This window comes from Rhineura floridana, chromosome 3 (assembly GCF_030035675.1).
Source record: "Rhineura floridana isolate rRhiFlo1 chromosome 3, rRhiFlo1.hap2, whole genome shotgun sequence".
NCBI classification, from domain to species: Eukaryota; Metazoa; Chordata; class Lepidosauria; order Squamata; family Rhineuridae; genus Rhineura; species Rhineura floridana.
Window position 1 is genome coordinate 202,500,342 of NC_084482.1, and position 26,240 is coordinate 202,526,581.

Here is a 26,240-nt window from a genome sequence, read left to right on the forward strand (position 1 = left end):
TATCTAACCTCTTGGCCGTATGGGTTGAAGACTGATCCATCTTGAAAGATAAGTTCTTCTTACCATTATAGCACAGGTTGTTTGGGCTGAGGCTTTCCTAGAATGGCCTGGAGCCATTAAAACAGGGATGGGGAAACCTATGGCTTTCAAGATGTCTGCCTACAACTCCCATCATCCCTGGCCAGTGGCTGGCTGGGGCTGACGGGAGTCGGAGTCCATGAAAAGAAAGAGTCTCATGTATCTGGTGCTGGACAGATGCTCCACTTGAGACCATGCAGAAGTTGTCCCAATCCTAGTGCTGGTCCAGATATGGATCAATGGCCTCACTTGGTAGATAGAACTATGTGCAAAACTAAAACTGGATCCATACGCTCATCTGGGGGTCTTTTGTGGGTACTTCCTTAGGGAGGGGAAGCTCTTTACCTGGAGTGGTTGGACAACCCAGGATGTCCTTTGACTTGCTTGTCTCATGGATAATCAGGAGGAGCTGCCCTCCTCGTGGGCTCCACGAGCTAGAGGGAGCCCCAGATAACAAAGCATCAAGGCGAGTTAAGCAGCAGAGCGAGTTCGGCAGCAGGGCGAGGAGGTCAGGGCCCCCCACTCTGCCCGTCTGTTCCCTGACCTCAACTAAACCGCAGTCTCCAACCCATTGACGTAATAAACCTTAAACAAAACTATGCAGGTAAGAAGCCAGCAGGGGTGTGGGGGCTTTCCAGTGTTTTGCACCGCCTGCAGCATGTACAACTATCTGCCTGTTGGACAGAAGTCGTGGGTGTGCTCTCGGTGCAATGAGCTCCTGGCTCTCCGGGAACGACTTCATTTCCTTGAGGCCAAGGTGGCGGACCTGGAAAAGCTGAGAGAGGCAGAGAGGTGTGTGGAGGAGGCCTTCAGGGACGTTATAGCTGTGTCCCACTCCAACGATGATAGCTCTCCTGCTATCATGGACAACGATGGTCTCGGGGAAGGACAGCATCCAGCTGAGGAAGAGGGAAACGATCCCTTAGAAGGGACCCATTCCTTGGGGGATGAGCAGCTATCCTCTCGTGCCGAGGATATATCTCCAGGGGGTGGGGGGATCCTTGTAGTGGGTGATTCGATCATTAGGAACATAGACAGTGGGGTGTGTGATGGGCGTGTAGACCGCAAGGTGTTTTGCCTGCCTGGTGCGAAGGTTGCAGATATCGCCCGTCGTTTAGATAGTTTGGTAGACAGTGCTGGGAAGGAGTCAGTGGTCGTGGTGCACGTTGGCACCAACGACATGGGGAAATGCAGCCGTGAGGTCCTGGAAGCAAAATTTAGGTTGCTAGGTAGGATGCTGAAAGCCAGGACCTCCAAGGTGGCTTTCTCTGAAATGCTACCGGTTCCACGCGCAGGACCAGCCAGACAGGCCCAGCTTCGCAGTCTCAATGCGTGGATGAGACGATGGTGTCGGGTGGAAGGGTTTGGATTTGTTAGGCACTGGGGAACTTTTTGGGACAAGCCGGGCCTGTACAAAAGGGACGGGCTCCACTTGAACCAGAATGGAACCAGACTGCTGGCACTTAAAATTAAAAAGGTGGCAGAGCAGCTTTTAAACTGACTGAGGGGGGAAACCCAACAGGAGCTGAGAAAGGTCCGGTTCGGAATAAACCTCCCCCCTGGGATAAAAACCAAAGAAATGATGAAATTTTAAAAGGGGTAGGCCTAGAAGTAGGCATTGTGACAGCAGGGGCACAGGATATAAATTCAGAAGAGCAAAATTACCACAGGCCTAACCACAAGTGCCAAAGACACTTGAAGAGAGACACTGCTTACAAGTGCCTGTACGCTAATGCTAGGAGCCTGCGAACCAAGATGGGAGAACTGGAGTGCTTGGTCTTACAGGAGAGCATTGATATAGTGAGCATAACGGAGACCTGGTGGAATGGAGAAAACCAGTGGGATACTGTTATCCCTGGATATAAACTATATCGGAAGGACAGGGAAGGATGTATTGGTGGCGAAGTCGCTCTATACGTGAAAGAAGGCATTGAATCCAGCAAGCTCGAAACCACAAAAGAGGCAGACTCCTCCACAGAATCGTTGTGGGTGGTGATACCATGCCCCAGGAGGGACTTAATACTGGGAACAATCTATCGTCCCCCTGATCAAAATGCTCAGGGAGACCTGGAGATGAGATATGAAATTGAGGAAGCATCCAAACTAGGAAATGTGGTAGTAATGGGTGACTTCAACTACCCGGACATAGACTGGCTGCATATGTGTTCCAGTCATGACAAAGAAGCAAAGTTTCTAGATATTCTAAATGACTATTCCCTAGACCAGTTGGTCATGGAACCGACCAGAGGGACGGCAACCCTGGACTTAATCCTCAGTGGGGACCGGGACCTGGTGCGAGATGTAAGTGTTGTTGAACCGATTGGGAGCAGTGACCACAGTGCTATTAAATTAAACATACATGTAACTGGCCAATTGCCAAGAAAATCCAACACGGTCACATTTGACTTCAAAAGAAGAAACTTCACAAAAATGAGGGGATTGGTAAAAAGAAAGCTGAAAAACAAAGTCCAGAGGGTCACATCACTCGAAAATGCTTGGAAGTTGTTTAAAAACACTATATTAGAAGCTCAACTGGAGTGCATACCACAGATCAGAAAAGGTACCGCCAGGGCCAAGAAGATGCCAGCATGGTTAACGAGCAAAGTCAAGGAAGCTCTTAGAGGCAAAAAGTCTTCCTTCAGAAAATGGAAGTCTTGTCCGAATGAAGAAAATAAAAAAGAACACAAACTCTGGCAAAAGAAATGCAAGAAGACAATAAGGGATGCTAAAAAAGAAGCTAAATGAATTCTTTGCATCTGTCTTCACAGTGGAAGATATAGGGCAGATCCCTGAACCTGAACTAACATTTGCAGGAAGGGATTCTGAGCAACTGAGACAAATAGTGGTAACGAGAGAGGAAGTTCTAAGCTTAATGGACAATATAAAAACTGACAAATCACCGGGCCCGGATGGCATCCACCCGAGAGTTCTCAAAGAACTCAAATGTGAAATTGCTGATCTGCTAACTAAAATATGTAACTTATCCCTTGGGTCCTCCTCCGTGCCTGAGGACTGGAAAGTGGCAAATGTAATGCCAATCTTCAAAAAGGGATCCAGAGGGGATCCCGGAAATTACAGGCCAGTTAGCTTAACTTCTGTCCCTGGAAAACTGGTAGAAAGTATTATTAAAGCTAGATTAACTAAGCACATAGAAGAACAAGCCTTGCTGAAGCAGAGCCAGCATGGCTTCTGCAAGGGAAAGTCCTGTCTCAGTAACCTATTAGAATTCTTTGAGAGTGTCAACAAGCATATAGATAGAGGTGATCCAGTGGACATAGTGTACTTAGACTTTCAAAAAGCGTTTGACAAGGTACCTCACCAAAGGCTTCTGAGGAAGCTTAGCAGTCATGGAATAAGAGGAGAGGTTCTCTTGTGGATAAGAAATTGGTTAAGAAGCAGAAAGCAGAGAGTAGGAATAAACGGACAGTTCTCCCAATGGAGGGCTGTAGAAAGTGGAGTCCCTCAAGGATCGGTATTGGGACCTGTACTTTTCAACTTGTTCATTAATGACCTAGAATTAGGAGTGAGCAGTGAAGTGGCCAAGTTTGCTGATGACACTAAATTGTTCAGGGTCTTTAAAACAAAAAGGGATTGCGAAGAGCTCCAAAAAGACCTCTCCAAACTGAGTGAATGGGCAGAAAAATGGCAAATGCAATTCAATATAAACAAGTGTAAAATTATGCATATTGGAGCAAAAAATCTTAATTTCACATATACGCTCATGGGGTCTGAACTGGCGGTGACTGACCAGGAGAGAGACCTCGGGGTTGTAGTGGACAGCACGATGAAAATGTCGACCCAGTGTGCGGCAGCTGTGAAAAAGGCAAATTCCATGCTAGCGATAATTAGGAAAAGGTTCAGAAGAGGGCAACCAGAATGATCAAGGGGATGGAGCGACTCCCTTACGAGGAAAGGTTGCAGCATTTGGGGCTTTTTAGTTTAGAGAAAAGGCGGGTCAGAGGAGACATGATAGAAGTGTATAAAATTATGCATGGCATGGAGAAAGTGGATAGAGAAAAGTTCTTCTCCCTCTCTCATAATACTAGAACTCGTGGACATTCAAAGAAGCTGAATGTTGGAAGATTCAGGACAGACAAAAGGAAGTACTTCTTTACTCAGCGCATAGTTAAACTATGGAATTTGCTCCCACAAGATGCAGTAATGGCCACCAGCTTGGACGGCTTTAAAAGAAGATTAGACAAATTCATGGAGGACAGGGCTATCAATGGCTACTAGCCATGATGGCTGTGCTCTGCCACCCTAGTCAGAGGCAGCATGCTTCTGAAAACCAGTTGCCGGAAGCCTCAGGAGGGGAGAGTGTTCTTGCACTCGGGTCCTGCTTGCGGGCTTCCCCCAGGCACCTGGTTGGCCACTGTGAGAACAGGATGCTGGACTAGATGGGCCACTGGCCTGATCCAGCAGGCTCTTCTTATGTTCTTATGCCCTCTGTTACTGAGGGTATGTTCAGCCTTCAAGCGGAGGTGGCAGCGTGTCTGGTTCAGGCACCAGATAAAAACCTGAATCAAAGAATGCTCTGCTGGCTTTCTCGGCTTCTTCACGCTGCAGCCCCGTGTCTCCCCAAAAGCCACTCCTGAGGGTTGGGGAGCCTTCTGTGGTGTGCATGGGGAGATTAGCAACACTCTGAGTCATCCAGTGATGCTGAATGTTGGAAAACTCAGGACAGAAAAAAAGTGCTTCTTCACACAGTGCATGGTTAAACTATGGAGTTTGCTCCCCCGACTTGGGATAGCTTTAAAAGAGGATTAGACAAATTCATGGAGGCAAAGGCCATCAATGGCTGCTAGCCACGATGGCTATGTTCTGTCCCCATGGTCAGAAGTAGTGTCTGATGCTCAGTGCGCTCTTGTGCTAATTAATGTAAATGTTGCAACATGGAATGCTCCTATTTCGTGCTTAGTCAGCCAGGCATGCCCTCCTCCATGACGCACCATTACATTCCCCTCCCCCCACAGGGTTTTCACCACCACCCAAACTGTCAGCCACATCTGTGACTACTGAGCCTATTCAGTCCTCATAGGCTGGTCTTCGGGTCCCCACCCCAGCCCACTGCTGCTGTAAAGGGTTTTCCTCCCTTAAATATTTTTTTGTACTCAAAACTTCTGGGTTCCCCCAAGCCTGCTGATTACCTCCCTCTTGCATGTGGGTGGTGCCATTTTGGTGACATAACCCACGGCGCTCAGAGCCTGATGATCGGAAATAGAAGGAATGATGTTTATGCTGTACTGCTGTGTCTGGCTAGAAGTACAAATCAGGCACACACACACATCCCCCAAAAGGAGTTAAAGCGCTTGAAAATATAAGATGCCAAAAAAGATACCAATTCATCCTCCAATCATCCAAAAGAGAGAAGACTGGGGGGCGGGGAAGCTGTTACAACTTTTGTCCTGGGCCCAGCGCAAATGATGCTTGAGCGACTGGACACAGACACTGGCCAGATGTAATCCCACCATGCCCCGGATGTTCTTTAACACAGGAAGCTTGCAAGGAAGGATGGGATAAAAAAACGGGGGGGGGGGGAAATATTAACAGACCTGATAGAATATTATAGAAGGTGCAGGAGCGGAAAAAAAGTATTTAGTTTATGGAAGCATGGAAAGCCAGCAAGGTGCAGTGTTCAGAGCAGGGGTGGGGAGTCTCAGCCCCGGGGGTCAAATGTGGCCCTCCAGGCCTCTCCATCTGGCCCTTGGAACTCTCCCCAGGCCACATCCCTTCCACTCCGTACTTGCCCCGCTTCACACAGCAATGTGCCTTTGAACGAACGCCTCTTGCCTGCCTGGATGGAGGCTAGAGAGGGATGTGTGTGTAAAAACTAGTCTACTGTACAAAGGTAAAATTTCCATCCATTGCTCCACCCACTTTTGCCTCTGGCCCACCCACAACTGATATGAGGCCTCCAGAAGGTGACCCAGAAGGGAATCTGGCCTGAAAAAGGGTCCCCATCCCTGGTTTGGAGGGCTAGACTAGGGCCAGAGAGGTCCAGGTTCAGCTCTCTGCTCAGCGATGAAGTTCCCAGGGTGAACTTTGGCCGGTCTCAATCTCTCAGCCTAACCTACCTCTTAGGGTTGTTGTGAGGATAAAATGGGAGAGAAGGGAATCATACACTGCCTTGAGTTCCTTGGAGGATGGACTGCCTTCAAGTCGATCCCGACTTATGGCGACCCTATGAATAGGGTTTTCATGGTAAGCGGTATTCAGAGGGGGTTTCCCATTGCCTTCCTCTGAGGCCGAGAGGCAGTGACTGGCCCAAGGTCACCCAGTGAGCTTCATGGCTGTGTGGGGATTTGAACTCTGGTCTCTCAGGTCGTAGTCCAACACTAACCACTACACCACACTGGCTCTCTTCCTTGGAGGAAAGGCAGGATAAAAATGTAATCAATAAAACAAAAGGCACCAGTGATGATGCATTAAAGAAAATAAAGCAGACACAACAGGAAAACGTCTCTGCAAGACCGTGAAGGGCAATCTCCACCCCTCTAACACATTTCACTTCAGAAGACAAGTTGGGGTTAGGCAGCAGGCAACAGAGGCCGTCTAGAAACTCTAGACACACTAGGACTCAGGTAGACAATGTTGCTCAAGCAAAGCACCACTAGGACAAGAAGCCCTCTTGTACTCCTCCTTGCCTAGGAGGATCCAGTGGTCAGCTGCGTGGCTGCAGCCAGTTCTTCACTGGCAGGCTGCAGTTCTGCGCTTCACCACATGGAGCAGCGGTCAGCAGTCCCTGGCACAGTGCATGGAGCCACAACATTTTGCGGCGTAGAATTTAATGAGAGGAGCAAAGATTTTAACATCCAAACCTACAATTTAATCCGCACACAGTAGACTAAATGCGTTGGTGCATTTACATTTCCAGGCAAAACTCTAAACCAGCCTTTCACAGCCTGGCTCCTTCCAGAAGTCATGAACTCCCAACTCTTATCAGCCCGCAAGTCAGCATGGTCATTGATCAAGGGATGATGGGAGCCGGAGCCCAGCAACATCTGCAGGGTCACCGGTTCCCTATCCTGGCCTAAACTGTGCCACTCTGTTGGAATGCAACAAGGTGTTTTTTTCCCCTCACTCAGTGGCTGAGAACGTTGATCAGCAAGACTAACTCAGGCTTGGGACCCAAATGTGGGCCTCTGCGCCTCTCTGTCTGCCACTTCATATCCCTCCCCAGCCCTGCTCTGCACACTCCTTGGGTGCTTTTGCCGGGTTGGAATGTGTCTCTGAATGATGATAATGTCTCTTGTTTGCCTGTATGTAAGACAAGAGGGACGTAAGCAGGTGGAGGGCGATGAAGAAGCTTCTGGCCTTTGCATGGCTAGAATGTGCCCTGCTGTACAAAGGTTAAGAACCACATCCGTTGCTCCATCCATTTTTGCCTATGGCCAGTGTTGGCTGGTGCCCATTGTGACTGGTAGGGCGGAAGGCAAGAGAGGCCCACAGCAGGTGGAGCCAGAGCCAATCACAGAGTCAGCTAATTCCAGAGTTGTCTCCCATCTTCCTCCCTGCCAAGTTCTACAAGGCCAACACTGAGACTAAGGAGGAGGAAGCTGGCTGTGGGCTGGGAGTATATGAGAAGGCAAGGTGGGTTGGGGGTGGCTGAGGGCAGACTGAGGTTGGTGGGACAGCGCCCCTTTCACCCAAATGGACCAGACTCCACAGTCTATGGCCCCCACTCACTACTGCCATGCAGCCTTTAGAAGGTTGCCCGTGAGAGGGTTCCTGCACTGAAAAAGGTTCCCTGGCCGTCTTAAAAGGAAAACAGGATGAGTCAACTGAAGCAATGTTCAGAGCAAAGTAGAAGTTACTCGAAATGGCAACAAAAAACACAGAAGTGCCCCGAGTTTTTACTTTGCTTTCTTTTAATGCAGCATGGCCGTGCTGGCCTGGTACTGATGGGAGGTGTAATCCAAAACACCTGGAGGGCACCAGGTTGGGAAAGGCTGCTCTAATAGGTCTTATCTTGTGTCAAGACATCACAGTTAGCAAGACTGGACAATACCTCTCTGATCTTACCCACGTGTAGGCGGATATGCACCTTCCCATCCTGCCGCCTCGGGTGCCTGCCCATCTCTGAAAGTATCTATGGGGAAGGGTGTGACATTTCAATGTGCCGTACCCAAAGTGCACAGGCCCAGATTCCACAGTTAATTTAACAGATAACATCCATAATGCTACCTCCAAAAGAAGGCTGTTCCAGTGTTGAACAGTTTTTCCTAATATTTTGCCAAAATCTGCTTCCCTGCAAATTCTACCCGTTAGTTCTAGTCCTGTCCTCTAGAGTAACAGAAAACAATTCCTTATTCTGTGTGATTATTTGAGACCACTATCATACATCTCTCTGCTTAATTTTCTCTTCCCCAAGTTAAACATAACCAGATCATTCAACTATTCCTGTGAGGGGTCTTGTTTTCTAGATTCCTCACCATCCTAGGCACCCTCCTTTGGAAACATCCCAGTTTGTCAATGACCTCCTTAAAATGCAGTGCCCAGAGCTGGACATGGTACTCCAGATGTGGCCTGACCAGCATAAGCTGGAAACTGACCCCACCAAATCTGGGTATTGACCCACACAAATGCAACCTAAGTACATGTATACATCCATATTTCAACATTATGGTTTCGTACGGACATCTGGTGATGTCAAAGGGGAGGGAGAAATGCTGAGTCAGTGGGAAGGGACAATATATGCAGTTGAATCAAGCAGTATTGTCCAATCTGGTCCAGTGGATTATACTGTGCTATGTAAACGTCAAGCTATACCTGAAGCTTTGCCCTCCATCTGAACATTCATAAGCTTTCTCTCCCGGATGGGTTCTCTTGTGTTTAATAAGGGACTTTTTATCAATGAAGCTTTTGTCACAGTCAGAACATTGATATGGTTTCTCCCCCGTGTGAATTCTCATATGTGAAACAAGGTTTCCTTTCTGACGGAAGCTTCTCCCACATCCTGAGCATTTATATGGTTTCTCTCCTGTATGAACCCTTTTATGATTTACAAGCAGAGAGCTAGTATTGAAGCTTTTCCCACACTCCGAACATTCGTAGGGTTTCTCCCCCGTGTGGATTCTCACATGTTTAGTAAGGGATGATTTAACTCGAAAACCTTTCCCACACACGGTACATTGATAAGGTTTCTCCCCTGTGTGGGTTCTCTTGTGTGTAATAAGGTTTGATTTTGAATTGAAGCTTTGTCCACAGTATGAGCACATATAGGGCTTCTCCCCTGTATGCAGTCTTTTATGTTCTATAAATTGAAAGCTGGTGCTAAAGCTTTTTCCACAATCTGTGCATTCGTAGGGTTTTTCTCCTGTATGGATTCTTACATGCGAGACAAGGTTTCCCTTGTTAACAAAGCTTTTTTCACAGACTGAGCATTTGTATGGCTTTTCCCCTGTGTGGGTTCTCACATGCATCATCAAGGAAGTGCAGTGAGAGAAGCATTTGCCACACTGGGAGCATTTATACGGTTTCTCCCCTGTGTGAATCCTCATGTGGGAAACAAGATTTCCTTTCTGACTAAAGCTCTTCCCACAGTCTGAGCACTGATATGGTTTCTCTCCAGTGTGAGTCCTCTCATGTGTGACAAGATGAGATTTCTTACCAAAGCTTTGCCCACATTCAGCACATTCATAGGGGTTCTCTGCTGTATGGGTTCTCTTGTGTGCAGTAAGATTTGATTTCAAATGGAAGCTTTGACCACAGTCTGAACATGTATATGGCTTCTCGTCTGTGTGTACTCGTATATGATCGATAAACTCATAGCTTGTGCTAAAGCTTTTCCCACAATCTGTGCATTTGTATGGTTTATCTCCAGTGTGGATTCTCTTATGTGTAACCAAGTGGGTTCTCTCACGAAAAGCTTCCCAACAATATGAGCATTTATATTGATTTCCCCCTGTTTGCACATTCTGATTCTCAAGAAGCTCAGAGCTCTGATGGAGGCTTGTCCCACAGTCAGCGCCCCTGTTCTCTCCCTTACTCATGATGATTTCTTCTTGGAAGGTACTTTCATTTAAACTGCTATCTTCATCTTCACAAAGAAAAGCTTCTTCTGTTGCCTTCTCAGGATATCTTGTGTATCCCTGTTGACTTCCAGGCATCTCTTTCACCTCAGGACTTGCTCACGTTTTTCTAGCTGAAGATTTCCCTTCTTCTTGCCTTAGCCATCACCTTCCAGAACAAAAGAGAGAAGACAGGAAGCTGCCTTGTATTGAGCTGTTTCAGACGATCCTTGATTTAATAAGTGAAATATGAACAAGACTTTTAGCCATACATGCAGCCCCTTCTCTCTTTGAGGAGGCCAGCAAATAAACCAGAGACCCTTCAACTAACTATATTTCCCATTTCATATAAACCAGGAAACCATGGTTAACAGCTTCAGAACAAACCAGGATATTAAGCCAATGTCAAAAAATGATTTCATACACTGGCTTGTTCTGAAGCCATTAACTATAGTTTCCTGAATAGGACAAAACTGAAACTATTGATATTTATTATTATATTGCACCCTCCAACGACTTCAAAGTGGTTAACATGGTTCTCCCCCTCACTATTTTATCCTCACAACAACCCTGTGAGGTAGGATAGGCTAAGAGACAGTGACTGGCTGAAGGTGAGCTGCATGGACGAGTAGGGATTTGAACCCTGGTCTCCCAGATCCTAGTCCAACACTCTAACCACAATACCAAACCAGTGTAGTGGAAAAAAACTGCCAAGTTGGTTGATTTGATTGTCTGCATCAAGGGAGGACAGAAGGGGCTATGTTTGCAAACAAAAAGCTTGTTCATATCTCAGAATATTAAGCCAAAATATAATTGTTCAAACACTGGCACTGACTGAAACCATTGCACCACCTAGCCCAGTATTGTTTGCTGTGTCTGACAGATGATCTCTGGGGTATCAAGCAGGGACTTTTGCCATACCTTCCCCCTGATATTTGTTTAATGGAGATTCTGGAAAAACCTAGAACCTTTGGCATGTGTTCTGCTAATACGGTAATAACTCAGTTAACAAATCCTCCAGAAAGGAAGCTTCTTTTAAGGAAGGGATTTTTTAAGGTGAAGCTGACCAGCTTTGCTTTGCTATAAACTTTCAAGTCTGTGCCATTGCTCTAAGGTAAAACTGAGTAGTAGCCCATGTGTTTGATTTGCATTAAAGAGATCTCTTGCTACCTCCCAGGGCTGGGGAGGGAAGGATCCAATATGATTTAGAGAAGGGGGGAGGGGTGCCACGTAGGCAGCCAGGTAGGCACCCTTTAAAACCTCTGTTGAAGCTGCCCCCACCATCTATGAGTGGGTGTAGGAACCTATCCCTATTCTTTCCATGTTATTCCTACCTCTGGTACCAAAGTTCCTATTAAAGACGTAATGTCCAGGAACACATCTACTTTGTTAACTGAGGTAATACTGTATATTATGGGTCTTGCCCTGAAGAGCAAGATCTAAGGAGTTGTTATGGCTTGTGTTCCTTTTAGCTTGTTCGTTTGAAGTCACTGGTCATAACAAAGCATAACAGCAGAATAATGCCCAACAATAATAAAATAAAATTGATCAGCAATAGACAAAGAAAATACACACAGGATCCCCACAGCACAACATTGTCAAATGACATAGAACTGTAGTGTTGAGAGGGCCTCATAGGCCATTGAATCCAACCTCAATGCAGGAAATCCAGAGTATGGTTCCTCCAGGCAACTTGTTTCTTGCGCATTCATCTTGATTTGCTTGCACAAAGGTCACACGATTCAATCAATTATTATCCCACACTTCTTAAGTGCATTTCCTCACCGCTTTTCTTACCGCAAAGTCTGTGTTTTTCTTAAAGTGGATTTGTTGTGACCAGAGTACCTTAATCCATTTTAATAATGCAAGCGTCAATTTCTGGCATGTGATTGAATCCCCTCCCACAAAATAGTGGCAGTTTGGACGTGACCCTACAGCATCCCCAACAAATGCTTAAAGACCTCCAGCGAGGGATTGTCCACCATTCCTCTACGTAGTTCCACTGTCAAACTGCTCTTATCATCAAGACATTTTGCTTAATGTTCAACTGAAATCTACCCTCCTCAAACCATTAGATCTCATCCTGCCCTCTTGTGCAGAATCATAATTACAATGGATGTAATTATGTCCATTACATTTCAAAGCATCTTTGCTGTTGCTTTCCAGCTGGGAGAACAAAGATAGCCATTGTATGTGAAACCTCATTGCTATTGGCCAGGAGAAACTCTTAGGCTACCAGCAGACTGCCAGGCAGTGGCAGCTGGTGCCCATTGGGACTGGCAGAGTGAAAGGCAGGAAGACCAACAGTAGGTGAGGCCAGAACCAATGAGAGGCAGAGCCACCCCCGATTGGTTGTAAGTATGATTGCAGGCAGGTGGGGGCTGGGTGAGGGCAGACTGAGGTTGGTGGGACAGTGCCCCATTTGCCCTAACAGACCAGCCTCCATGGCTGCTAATATTTTGCAGGACAGCTTGAAGCACATACCAGGAAATTTAAGTTTGCTCAATAAAAGTGGATTAAAGCGGTCTATCGCCCTAGCACAACAAAGTGACGGGGAAATGCATTAAAAAGTGTGGGATGAACAAATGACTAGCAGGAAAGGGTACAAACACCCTGCAAGCAAATCAGGATGAATGACGTAAGAATGCTCATTGTCATATCACAAACAAATCAGAATGAATGCTCAATAAAAGACAAGATATAATTTATCTGCGTAAGCACTGTGGAAACAAATCAGAATGAATGCTCAATAAAGACTGGGTAAAATTTAACCTCTGCGTAAGCTTTGTGCAAGCAAATCAGGATGAATGCTCAATAGATAGGTTGCCTGGAGCAGCCCTTAATTTCTGTTGGTTGGGCGAACATTCCTAATTTCAAAAGATGTTGCTTTAAAAATCCAAATCAGTTGCTGGGACATTTAGAGACATGAATGTCCCCTGTCTGACCCCTTGGAGAGCTGCTGCCAGACAAAACTGTGGACAAGACTAGCCTGCTAAGAGGCTAGCTGCCTGTATTTCCATGTAGGCTGCAGAGGAGGGGACGTCTGCAGTCAGGATGCCAATGCAGGCAGCTAGCAGACTAGTCTTTTTTTTTTTTGTTACAGTCTCATAACATTTGTGGGCTTATTTTTCAAGGCTGAGGCCCCCATCTATGCTATACATTTCAAGCAGTAACATCCCACTTTAAACAGTCATGCCTTCTGCCAAAGAATCCTGGGAACTGTAGTCTGTTGACAATGCGTTGACAAATTGTAGTTTGTTGACAGTGACAAAGTTGACAATGAGGACATTGAACTTGTCAAGGATTATCAATACCTCGGCACAGTCATTAACCAAAATGGAGACAACAGTCAAGAAATTAAAATAAGGCTAGGACTGGGGAGGGCAGCTGTGAGAGAACTAGAAAAGGTCCTCAAATGCAAAGATGTATCACTGAACACTAAAGTCAGGATCATTCAGACCATGGTATTCCCAATCTCTATGTACGGATGTGAAAGTTGGATAGAGGAAAAAGCAGATAAGAGAAAAATCCACTCATTTGAAATGTGGTGTTGAAGGAGAGCTTTGCGGATACCATGGACCATGAAAAAGACAAATAATTGGGTGTTAGAACAAATTAAACTAGAACTGTCACTAGAAACTAAAACGATGAAACTGAGGTTATCATACTTTGGACACATAACGGGAAGACATGACTCCCTAGAAAATACAATAATGCTGGGAAAAACAGAAGGGAGAAGAAAAAGAGGAAGGCCAAACAAGAGATGGATTGATTCCATAAAGGAAGCCACAGAGCTGAACTTACAAGATCTGAACAGGGTGGTTTATAACAGATGCTATTGGAGGTCACTGATTCATAGGTTCGCCATAAGTCATAATCAACTTGAAGGCACATAACAACAACAACAACAACAAACCTTCGGGCTTAGGGCGGTATATAAATTAAATTAAATAAATAAATAAATAAAACGTGATGAGAATTGTTAGGAGACACCTCTTCCTCTCATAGGGCTACAAAGTGTTGTAACAATTAATTTCTCTTCCCAGAAAACTCTGTGAAAATGTATGCAAAAGTGCTTTGGACACTCAGGGTGCTTCTGGACAGGTGCTTAACACTGCAAACTGGCCATTCAGATATTTGGGGTGGCTAGCGCCCACTGGGACTGGTAGGGCAAAAGGCAGGAAGCCCAATAGTGGGATGAGTCAGAGCCAGTGCCAGGCAAGGCCACGGAATTCTAGTTTTGTCTCCCATCCTCCTCTCTGCTAAGTTCCACAAGAACAACATTATGAACACAGTAGGGCCCCACTCATACAGCAGACCCCCGCTGAAAAGCGAAAACCACTGAAAAGCAGAACTCATTGAATAGAATGGCACGCAATGCCCGAAAACCGCTGTAAAAGCGGAACAAGTGCTGTATGAGTGGGGCTTTAGTCTAATTGTGTCTAACTGAGACCGCCGCATTAGCGAAGCGCTGTAAAGAGGGCCCTACTGTAAGGAAAAGGAAGGACTACCACCCCCTGGACTGGTTGTTACCTAGGAAGGAAGGCAGGTACATAGGAAGCTGCCTTATACTGAGGCAGACCATTTGTTCGTCTAGCTCAGTACTGTATCTACACTGACTGGCAGTAGCTCTCCAGGATTTCAGGCAGAGGCCTCTCCCAGCCCTGCAAGAGGATGCTCAGGATACAAGCTGGGACCTTCTGCATGCAAGGCAGATGCTCTATTCACTGAGCTACGGCCCCTTCCCCAAAAGCAGTCCAACAAGTAGGTGGGGGCTGGCTGAGAACAGAGTGAGGCTGGTGGGGCAATGTCCCATCAGTCCTACTAGTCAGCCTCCACTGCAGATAAGAGTCTCTGGCAACAGAACCTATTAGATTACCCCCGGAAAGGGTACATCTCTTTTAAAGGATGAGCGGGGCGGGCAGGAATGAGGGCTGGCATTCAAACGCCAACAACGTCACACGGGCTCTGCAAAATCCTTGTATGCATGAACACCACCGATCACCTAACTAGCACCCGCCGGCGACCACATTCAGAAAACCATTATCCTCTTTCCCTGCCGGCCTCCTGCAGCCTGCAGATGCCCTCAAGCCTCTTTGTCCGCCTTCGGCTGCTGCAGATCCCTTTGAGATCTCGCCCTTGCTAGTTGCTCCTCCCTCCCTGCTTTAGCTCACCTGCTCCACGCGGTCTTTTGGCATTGCTGCCCCCCCCTTCAATCCTCTGGGAACGGAATTTGCAGGAAAGGCTCCAGTCCTGAGAAAGCCGAAAAAGGCAACTTCCCACCACTGTAATGAAGAAAGGAGGGGAGGGGAGGGGGGAAAGGGGAGGGAGAGGCGGAACAGGAAGATGCCCTGCGCTCTTGACTTATTTCCCCGGCCTCTCTAGGAGTCACGACTCTGTCATGTTAACTCCTGAGATGTCGGGGAAAGTCTGGGAAAAGACGAGCCCGAGGGCTTGAGGGAACGGGGGGCGGCACTGGCAGCTTTCCTGCAGGCTTTTGGGCCACGGAAGGAACTCGCCAGGCGCGCCACTGATGCGCCCTTGTCAGTCTCCTGTGGCAAAGTTGTCGGTTTTGTTGTGTGACTCCGGTACGTGCAGGTCCAGGCTGGGGGCAGTTTTTTCCCCCCTCTGCCTTTTTCCCCTTCGAAAAGCAAAGGCAAGGCAGAGAGGCCAAAAGCTTACAAAGAGCCGACGTGGAGGATTCGAACCCAGGGCCGCAGCACACAATGGATTGGCAGTCCAGCGCCTTCACAGCTCCGCTACCTCCTCACAGATAAAGTGGGGTTGTGTCCAATTCTGGTCCTGTTCACAGAGACCCAATGAAGTTAATAGATATGACTAACTTGGGTCAATTAATTTCAATGGGTCTACTCAGAGTAGGACTTAGTTGGTGCTTGACGCTGTCTCTGGGCAGGCTTAAACCGCAATTTTTCTTAACGGCCAAGATGGCACCACAGAGACCTGAGCGGGGCCACCAATCAGCCTCTCTTTTTTACTGACCAAATCCAACTAAGTGAAAAACAGGCTAACAAGCCAGGCCAGGCCCCTTTTCCCCCTATCCAGCAGAGTGGCACCGTGGGAGCATGCTGGGCCCATAACCCAGAGGTTGATCGATGGAAATCATCCTTGCCTGGGGACTGGAAAGTGGCAAATGTAACGCCAATATTCAAAAAGGGATCCAGAGGGGATCCCGGAAATTACAGGCCTGTTAGCTTAACTTCTGTCCCTGGAAAACTGGTAGAAAGTATGATTAAAGCTAGATTAACTAAGCACATAGAAGAACTAGCCTTGCTGAAGCAGAGCCAGCATGGCTTCTGCAAGGGAAAGTCCTGTCTCAGTAACCTGTTAGAATTCTTTGAGAATGTCAACAAGCATATAGATAGAGGTGATCCAGTGGAAATAGTGTACCTAGACTTTCAAAAAGCGTTTGACAAAGTACCTCACCAAAGGCTTCTGAGGAAGCTTAGCAGTCATGGAATAAGAGGAGAGGTCCTCTTGTGGATAAGGAATTGGTTAAGAAGCAGAAAGCAGAGAGTAGGAATAAACGGACAGTTCTCCCAATGGAGGGCTGTAGAAAGTGGAGTCCCTCAAGGATCGGTATTGGGACCTGTACTTTTCAACTTGTTCATTAATGACCTAGAATTAGGAGTGAGCAGTGAAGTGGCCAAGTTTGCTGACGATACTAAATTGTTCAGGGTCTTTAAAACAAAAAGGGATTGCGAAGAGCTCCAAAAAGACCTCTCCAAACTGAGTGAATGGGCAGAAAAATGGCAAATGCAATTCAATATAAACAAGTGTAAAATTATGCATATTGGAGCAAAAAATCTGAATTTCACATATACGCTCATGGGGTCTGAACTGGCGGTGACCGACCAGGAGAGAGACCTCGGGGTTGTAGTGGACAGCACAATGAAAATGTCGAGCCAGTGTGCGGCAGCTGTGAAAAAGGCAAATTCCATGCTAGCGATAATTAGGAAAGGTATTGAAAATAAAACAGTCGATATCATAATGCCATTGTATAAATCTATGGTGCAGCTGCATTTGGAATACTGTGTACAGTTCTGGTCGCCTCATCTCAAAAAGGATATTACAGAGTTGGAAAAGGTTCAGAAGAGGGCAACCAGAATGATCAAGGGGATGGAACGACTCCCTTACGAGGAAAGGTTGCAGCATTTGGGACTTTTTAGTTTAGAGAAAAAGCGGGTCAGAGATGACATGATAGAAGTGTATAAAATTATGCATGGCATTGAGAAAGTGGATAGAGAAAAGTTCTTCTCCCTCTCTCATAATACTAGAACTCATGGACATTCAAAGAAGCTGAATGTTGGAAGATTCAGGACAGACAAAAGGAAGTACTTCTTTACTCAGCGCATAGTTAAACTATGGAATTTGCTCTTACAAGATGCAGTAATGGCCACCAGCTTGGATGGCTTTAAAAGAAGATTAGACAAATTCATGGAAGACAGGGCTATCAATGGCTACTAGCCGTGATGGCTGTGCTCTGCCACCCTAGTCAGAGGCCATGCTTCTGAAAACCAGTTGCCGGAAGCCTCAGGAGGGGAGAGTGTTCTTGCACTCGGGTCCTGCTTGCAGGCTTCCCCCAGGCACCTGGTTGGCCACTGTGAGAACAGGATGCTGGACTAGATGGGCCACTGGCCTGATCCAGCAGGCTCTTCTTATGTTCTTATGTTCTTATCCTCTGCTAGGTGGCAGCTGCCTTTTGGTTTGTGCACCACTCGAAAGAGGTCCCTTTCCACTTTTGGCCAGGATCCCTGTAATCTAATCCTCTACCAATAACTGTTCTGGGCCTGCCAATTGCAATGGAGGTTCAGGAACCTTGGCAGGATCTCTCGTCTGGGAAGGGAAAGGCCGTCATTGGCTGCTTGGTAGTGCAGAGGCATCATGCAAGGTTTCCAACTTTGTGGCCTGGGTTTGAGTCCTGCCTTCCTTGGCTTTTTGCCATTTGAAGAGGCAAAGACAGCACAGCCAGCCAAACTTTTCTACTCTACATTGAGGACCTTCAGACAATGGGGAGAAGTGCTCATGAAGGTAGGACTCAAACCCACGTGATCAGAACACAACAGATTAGCATCCCACAATTCAGCCACCTCTTCATGGGCAGAGTAGCAGCAGCCACCCCTGGGTGGGCTTGAATCACCATCCCTCTGGTTAACAGCCAGATGCGCTAACCGATTGCGCCACAGAGACCTGAGCAGTGCTGCCTCTGAACTTGCTATTAGGCCTCCTTTGATGCCACATAAAAGCAAAGAGGTCCCTTCCCACTTTTGACAGGATCGTGTTACTTTCTTGCTCTGCATATAACTGCTCTAGACCAGGCAAACACATTGGAGGTTTTTCTTTGGCAGGATCTCCCCTCTGGAATGAAAAGGCCCTCACCAGCTGCACCAGTGGTGTAGAGGTATCATGTGAGGTTCTGTGTTGAGAATCTTTTTATTCTTTCAGCGTCTGGTGTCCTTTGAGGAAGTGGCTGTGTATTTCCAGAAGGGAGAGTGAGATCTCCTGGATCCAAGACGAAGAGCTCTCTCCGAAGAAGTCATGCCAGAGAATAATGAGAATGTGGCCTCTCTTGGTAAGGACGGTTTTTCCTTGATTCAGAGATGCCAGAGGGATCAATTTGTCTTCCTGGTATTCTTTACTGAATTCTGTGGATGCCAGTGTAGAAATGGGAGGCCGGGCCATGTGCTCTGGACATGTCTCGTATGCACCACTCTGCTGGACCTGAGCTTGGCTGATGCCAGTTGGAAATTATTATTATTGTTATTTATTAAATTTCTATACTGCCCCATAGCCGAAGCTCTCTGGAAAAGTGGGAACTTCCCATTTTTGGAGTGTTGAAGCTTGCAAAGTTAGTCACTTGCCACTGATGTGAGTGATGACTCATCGCTCTCCTTCTGTGGCTCAGTCTGAAAAGCAGGTGAAGTGGTAAACCTCAAACACTTCATGGGGATTTGCAGGATTTAATTCTCTCTCCTCCCCCCAAAAAATTAGATCTATGTTTTTAATTGGAAGGGACCTCGTCCAGTGGTCTCCCTATCATGTGGGGGACATGGGTGTGTCTTTATCTGTGTGTGTATAAAGGAGTCTTCCATAATGTGAGCCCCCTCTCTTGTAAAGGAGTTATAGACTACATTCACGCCATACATTTATTCCACTATTATTCCAATTTAAACAGTCATGGCTTCCCCTAAAGAATCCTGAGAAGGATAGTCTGGGAAGGGTGCTGAGAGGAGACTCCTATTCCTGTCATTGAGATACAGCTCTCAGTGTTCCCTGGGAAGAGAAGCTGGCTGTTAAACCACTCTTGAAATTGTAGTAGCTTTTTGAGGGGCATCGGGGTCTCCAAACAACTCTCAGCACCCTTCCCAAATGATTGTTTCCAGGATTCTTTGGGGGAACCCTTGACTGTTTAAAGTGGAATAACAGTAGAATAAATGTATGGTGTGAATGTGGCCATAGGGTTGAAAGGGACCTTGGAGCTCACCTAGTATATCCTACTCGATGTAGGATTTGCAATAAAGAATGCAGCTACAGCACCTGTGACACATGCATAGGCAGTCACACACACACACATGTGCTTTTGCTTTAATACCTGCAGCTAAGGAGATCCTGAGCCAGCTTATCAGTGAAACAGCTCTTAGCGCTAGGAAGTTCCTCCTAACATTTGCCAATGGGCCTCTCTATCTGGCCTCTGGAACTCTCCCCAGGCCACCCCTGTCACTGGCCCTGCTTTGCAGCCTCCTTGAGTGTGTTTGCCTGGCTGCTTCAGCGTGTATGACTTTACCGTTTTGTAGTAATAAATCTTAAGTTTATACATTTTTGCAACTAGCAGTCTTAACAGGCTAGTTGTTCTGCACTCTGCTGCAATATATACATACCAAATATATATATATATACTAATATATACATACCCACCCGTACACTACACTCATCATCAAAGGCCCTCCTCCGAGTGCCTACTCAGAGGGAACCTCGGAGGATGGCAACAAGGGAGAGGGCCTTCTCAGTGGTAGCCCCCAAATTATGGAATGACCTCCCTGACGAGGTGCGCCTGGGGCCCGCACTGTTATCTTTTCGGCGCCAGGTCAAGACTTTCCTCTTCTCCCAGGCATTTTAGCATGTGTTTTAAATTGTTTTTAAAGATGTGTTTTTAAATTTGTATATTTGTTTTTAATGTTTTTAGTTATTGTAAACCGCCTAGAGAGCTTTGGCTATGGGGCGGTATATAAATACAATAAATAAATAAAAACTACCAAGAAGAGCATTGCTGGATCAAGTCAAAGGCCTGTTAAGTCCAGCATCCTGTTCCAACAATGACCAACCAGTTGCCTATGGGAATCTCGCAAGCAGGACCTGAGTGCAGCGGAACTCTCCACACTCCCATCATTTTCAGCCTAAAAAACCACATTGCTTTAAACATAACGCAATCACTAATGGAAGGCAAACTCAGTCCTAATGTCTATATCTGTTTCTGAGGTCTACTTAAAATACTGTAGCTGCTGAGGGGTGAGGACTAAGTAGAATCCCAAGGGTAAGAGAGAAGCCTGCAGGGCCACATTCCCCCCCCCCCAGGCTGGAGGTTCCCCATCCCTGCTACAGCAGAAGTTCTCCCCAGTCTGCTGCCAGGGGCTGATAGGAATTGGAGTCCAACAACATCCAACAAAAGGGTTGCAGGTTCCTCACTCCTGTTATGAGGGATCGTAGCTAGTGTCATCCAAATAAACATTTTAGTTCATAAAAAGTTCATCAGCAGCAAAAGAAAATTCAGCACTTTGATATTTCCTTAGTTCCTAGGGTGCCGGTTCTTCAGTTTTCACCTGGAGACTCCAGATTTTTGGGGTCCTCCCTGGGTCTCCAGGTGAGTCACCTGAATCTCTGGACTTTCAGCTTTCATTTATAAAAAAAATGGTTCTAGGTGGTCTGGTTCAAGAGATATACACCAAAACGTCAGCTGCCCCCACAACTTCTGTTAAATGAGCTCGTAGCTGGCTGCTCTAACCCCACCCTTTAATATTTGTAGCCAATAGTGACAGGGTTGTGATTGACAAGAGATTTGTTGACCTCCAGGCAATAGCTAGAACCCATTGCAAGGTCAAAAAATTGCTCTATCGCTATGAAATCCTTTATGTGCGTCCAGGAGAGGTTCAAGCCAAGGTCCTCCATCAATGCCACGACTCCTCAACCACAGGGCATTTTGGGGTGTTTAAAACTTTACAGACGGTCACACAGGACTTCTGGTGGCCAAGGGTCAAGTATGACATGGAAAGATATGTACAGTACATGCAAGAGAGCTAAACACGCCCTGGGGCGGCCAGCTGGATTACTGTAGCTGTTCCCCACGCTTGAAGGACCAGCGAATGGTGACTCGACTTCATCACAGACCTGCCCGCTTCTCAGGGGAAAATGTCAGTTTTGGTCATTGTGGATGCCTTTAGTAAAACAGACTCCCCACCAGTTTGGTCTCAGATTGGGGGGGACTCAGTTCACAGCAAGGTCCCAGCACGCCCTGTGGCAGCTGTTAGAGTGAGCGGAGGATGTCATCCATGCACCTCCCCCAGATAGATGCGCAGGGAACGTGAATGCAGCCCTGGAGCAGTACCTCCGCTGTTATGTGAACTACCAGCAAGAGAACTGGGTGTCGTTGCTGCCCCTAGCTGTGCTTACAACAATTTGGTACACGCATCCACTCGTCAGACACCATTCTTTGCCAGTTTTGGCTACCACCCGCTCACCTTCGCCAACCCCAGCTCTGATTCGGATGTCCCAGTGGCGGCAGAGTTTTGCAGGAGTTGCAAGCCATACAGCAGCTGCTACAAGAACAATTAGCCAGGTCTAAAGCTGACTACAAGAGAGTAGCAGATCAGCTTCACGAGCTGGGCCCTGAAATACAAGTAGGCAACAAAGTGTGGCTCTCCACTCATTACTTGCCGACGCGGATTCCCTGCAACAGGTTAGAGGTGTGGAGACTTGGACCTTTCGAAGTAGAAGCACAAATCAACCCGGTCACCTTACGCTTACCCACCTCCTTAAAGATCCACCCAGTATTTCACTGATCCCTGCTCACCCCAGAGAAGCTGCCAGACCCCCGAAGCTCTGCCCCCACCAGTCATGGTCAATGGTCAAAAGGAGTATGAAGCGGAGCAGATCCTTGACTCTTGCCAGTATCGAGGAAAGCTACAGCATCTGATTCACTAGAGGGGGTTTGGTCCGAAGGAAAGATCCCGGGAAGCGGCAACAGACGTCCATGTGCTGGATTTGGTGAGAGTGTTCCATGAAGCTTATCCAGACAAGCCCAAGTCCCTGGGGTGGGGAATCGGCATGGGGGGATGATGTCATGAGCCAAGCAGGGAGGGGATGGATAGATGAGGGCAAAACAGAGGATGAGGACTTGGACTGGGAACCTGGAGAGGGGGCAGACAGCAGGATGGATTCACAGGGCGCCCCAGCCCCACCTTGGACAGCTCAGCCCCCTCAGCTCTTGACCTCCCTGTGGAAGCACCACCTGGCGCATCTGACACTCTCCAGCTGGACATGCCGCCACCACCAGAGAGTCAACCTTGTACGTCAGACGTTTCCTAGCAGAGCACTGCCCAGCTTCCCCCGCCCAAACTGACAGGTAGCAGCCCCCTCTCTTGGAGGTGGAAGCTGAGATGAAACCACCTTCACCCCACACTTGGAGGTGTTTGAGGCAGGAAGTTCAACAGATGGAGCTGAGGAGGAGGCTTCATTTGCGTGCGAGATCCAAGCCTACTTAAGGGGACTCGGGGGAAACACAGTTGCTGAGTCAATGTCCTAGAGTCATGAGGTCATTCTTAGAGTTAGAGCAGTGCAAAGTTCCTAGAAGTAGTAGCTAGATTAAAGAGGCAAACTGCTTTGGATGTATCTGAAAAAATGGAAATGGACTGCCTTCAAGTCGATCCTGACTTATGGCGACCCTATGAATAGGGTTTTCATGGTAAGCGGTATTCAGAGGCGGTTTACCATTGTCTTCCTCTGAGGCTCAGAGGCAGTGACTGGCCCAAGGTCACACAGGGCTCATCCAAAAGGAGCGGGATAATCCAGGTTTTCTATACCCGCTCTGTCATCCGAGAGTCCTCACTTGCCCCTTTTCCCGCTCCTTTCCCACTCTTTCCCGATATTAAAAACACGCTTTTTTCCCGGCCGCACATGCAGCCCGAAGATGCGGCATTCTTCTCGCTTTTTTCCTATCCCCGCCCCTGACACATCCTACTATGTTCCGATTCGTTGGGAAAATATGACGTCTGCTCCTCTCTCCCCTTCCACCTCGATCAGTTCTGCACATGCGCGCTTGAACACGGAAACGCGAAAGTTTGAATTTCCTGATACTTTATTAGTTGCAGGTGCAATGGAGTTAACAGAGTTTTTGGCTCTTGTTCACCTCCACTTACAGCTTTTAAATTTGTGCCTTGTGCAGCTGAGGGATGTTTCCCTTCAGTTCATGTTGGCGGAGCAAGAAAGGGAGGCGACGGAAGATGAGCTGCTTCAGATGATATGGAAGAAAAGCCTCAAGCAACCGCATGACCGCAACAGACGTAGGGGCTCCCGTTTGCATAAGTTGGCGGTCATGGCCCAAAGCGAATTTGGAGGAAATATCCCTCACCGGGTTTGGGTTCGCGATCATGCAAGATCCTGGTGGGAGAGGGAAGTCCTGCAACACTGGGAGGATGATCTATGGCTAGCCAACTTCCGTATGACTCGGGCTACCTTGTACGAAACGGCAGATCTTCTTTGACCCCATCTTGAAAGACAAGGAACCAATATGAGTGATGCCATTCCGGTTGAGAAGAGGCTGGCTGTTACTATTTGGTGGCTGGCAACGATGGAGTGTTACCGGGAGGTAGCAGTGAACTTCGGACTGGGAAAGTCAACCGTGGGAGAGATTGTCGTGGAGGTGTGCCTGGTGATAGAGCACGTTCTCCTATCCAAAACTTAATATTGGAAATCCTCAGGAAGTAACTTTCAAAACTTTTTTTATTGCGTGTGAACAGTGTTGGTATTATAAAGGTTACTGTTATTTTGATTGGACTAGCGCTAAAGTGAAACAGTGCAACTCCAATAAAGCTTGCTTTCCTTTTATTCAGATAATGGACGGCTTCCTGAGAATGGGTTTCCCTCAGGTGGTAGGGGTTGTTGATGGATGCCACATTCCGATAATGGCTCCGGGAGGACAGGGCGAGGAATATATCAACCGCAAGGGTTTTTACTCAATTTTACTGCAAGGGACTTGTGACCATACTGGTCGTTTCATTAACATTGAGGTTGGTTGGAGTGGCCGAAATCACGATTCATTTGTTTTCCGCAATTCCACAATCTTTCAGGCGATGGATTCCGGAGTTTTCGTCCCCGGTAATCCCACCATAACTATCAGGGGTGTTCAGGTGCCTCCCCTCATCCTTGCTGATGCCGCCTACCTAATGCACAGTTGGCTGATGAAGCCCTATGGGGGCCATCTAGACAACTTCCAGATGGGTTTCAACCGGGTGTTCAACCGCTGCAGAAATGTGGTGGAAAGAAGTTTCGGGCGTTTAAAGTCAAGATGGAGACGTCTCACTGCTCGCCTCCCTGTCGCCGAAGAAAATTTTGTTAGTGTGGTCACTTCCTGCGTTGTGCTACATAACATCTGCGAGAGCAGAGGACACATTCTACACGAGGAAATTGACGTGTCGGACCGGTTGGAACTACTGGCATATGAGGAGCAGTTCTGGCGAAATGACAACTCAAATGCACGCAGGGGGAATGCGGTTAGAGCAGCTATTGCCCGGTTTATAATAGAGAACAATCTTTAGGTGTATGTATTCCTCACCATGAATGTCTGCTCGATAATGGTATGTGTTCCCCCAGTCCGTTTCCCGGGTGTTGTGCCCCATTAAACGTTCGCAATATACACACACACGTCTGATATCATATATACTATCTGGGGTCTGGGAAGTGGGGGGGTATGCAGGCCCTCCCGTAGCCTGTGGGGGCCCCAGGGCAAAAGCATAGTTGGCTGATGAAAGGGTGGCAGGCAGCACAAAGAACCCACTCAGGTAGGGGATTCGCACCGCCCGCATAAAAGCCTTGCACACACCTGCTTCACAGCTGATGAGTGGGCAGCACAAGGAATCCACTCAGGGGATTCAAACCTCCCGCCAAATACCTCACACAAACCCACTTCACAGCTGATGAGCGGAGAGGGGGGAAACTGTCCAGCCACTCAGCTGGGGATCAGGGGGTTCCCCAAGAGCGGGAAGCGGCTTGCGAGGCTGCATGGCTTCAAAGAAGAAAAACACGCCGCAGCCCAGTTTCTCATCGCACACAAACAACACCTACGGTTACCGGTGTCCCCCACCGAACAGCAGCGTATCTGCTTGGCATGTCTTACAGAACTGCGCATTTGCCATATAGCAGAAAAGTTATTCCATTTGTCGAGCGGTTTCTTGCATATTTCCTTTTCAGCTCGCCAAACACTCCCTCTGGTTACAGTTACTCATAGCCTCCTCCAAGTACATATAAATGTCTGTGGCTAGGCAACTGGGGAGGACCGTCCTCTGAGTGAGGCGATGGGGCAACCCCCTCTGAATACCGCTTACTCTTTGCATAGGGTAGCCATAAGCCAGGATTGCAGCTTCCTCCGTTCCTATGGGGGAAAGGCTATAGCTCAGTGACAGAGCACCTACAGCAGCATATCTGCTTGGCATGCTTACAGAACTGCGCATTCGCGATATAGCGGAAAAGTTATTCCATTTGGCAAGCTACACACTACAGCAGCCTATTTAATTGGCATTTCTTCCACACCTGCGCTTTTGCAAGATAGCAGAAAACTGATTGCATTTTGCAAGCGGCTTCTTGCATCTTTCCCTTTTCCACTTGCCAAACTCTCCCTCGGATTCCAGTTATGTCTGTGCCATAGTGATATGTGTTTCCCCTTCAAGTGTACCCTCCTTGCTTCTCTGGGCACGGGGGCCCCACAACTACAGCAACATACGTTGCCAACATGACTTCCCATTCAGTGCTTTTGCGCTTCTGCAAAACACCGCATGCCTTCGTCTGAACCGTTCTTGCCTCTTGCGTGTTTCTTCTAGCTCTAAAATGCACAGTATTGTGTATTGCGTTTGTGGAATATATTGCTTT

At 47.4% G+C, this 26,240-nt stretch overlaps 2 protein-coding genes and 1 non-coding gene across 4 annotated transcripts in view; 1 reads left to right on the forward strand and 2 right to left on the reverse strand.

The window, feature by feature from the left end:
* The window catches only part of LOC133381162 (zinc finger protein 91-like), a 141,888-nt gene that overhangs the window by 58,218 nt on the left and 57,430 nt on the right, over positions 1 to 26,240 (forward strand). The gene's annotated exons all lie outside the window — the stretch shown is intronic.
* Positions 6,882 to 15,434, reverse strand: LOC133381159 (zinc finger protein 501-like). 2 transcript variants are annotated; one of them, XM_061619799.1, is made up of 2 exons: positions 15,263 to 15,434; positions 6,882 to 10,317 (listed from the first exon to the last, which is right to left on the reverse strand). In XM_061619799.1, exon 2 carries the CDS (start codon positions 10,185 to 10,187, stop codon positions 8,826 to 8,828), a length of 1,362 nt encoding a protein of 453 aa, XP_061475783.1. In that variant the 5' UTR covers positions 10,188 to 10,317; positions 15,263 to 15,434; the 3' UTR covers positions 6,882 to 8,825. The 2 variants fall into 2 exon arrangements, with proteins under 2 accessions (XP_061475783.1, XP_061475782.1); XM_061619798.1 differs by having other exon boundaries at positions 6,882 to 10,257; positions 15,263 to 15,433.
* Positions 18,223 to 18,296, reverse strand: TRNAN-GUU (transfer RNA asparagine (anticodon GUU)). The gene has a single exon. It is a non-coding gene; the product is annotated as a tRNA-Asn (tRNA).

Excerpts from the sequence above, each read along its gene's own strand:
- LOC133381159 (XM_061619799.1), bottom strand. The coding sequence starts at position 10,187 with ATGCCTGGAAGTCAACAGGGATACACAAGATATCCTGAGAAGGCAACA.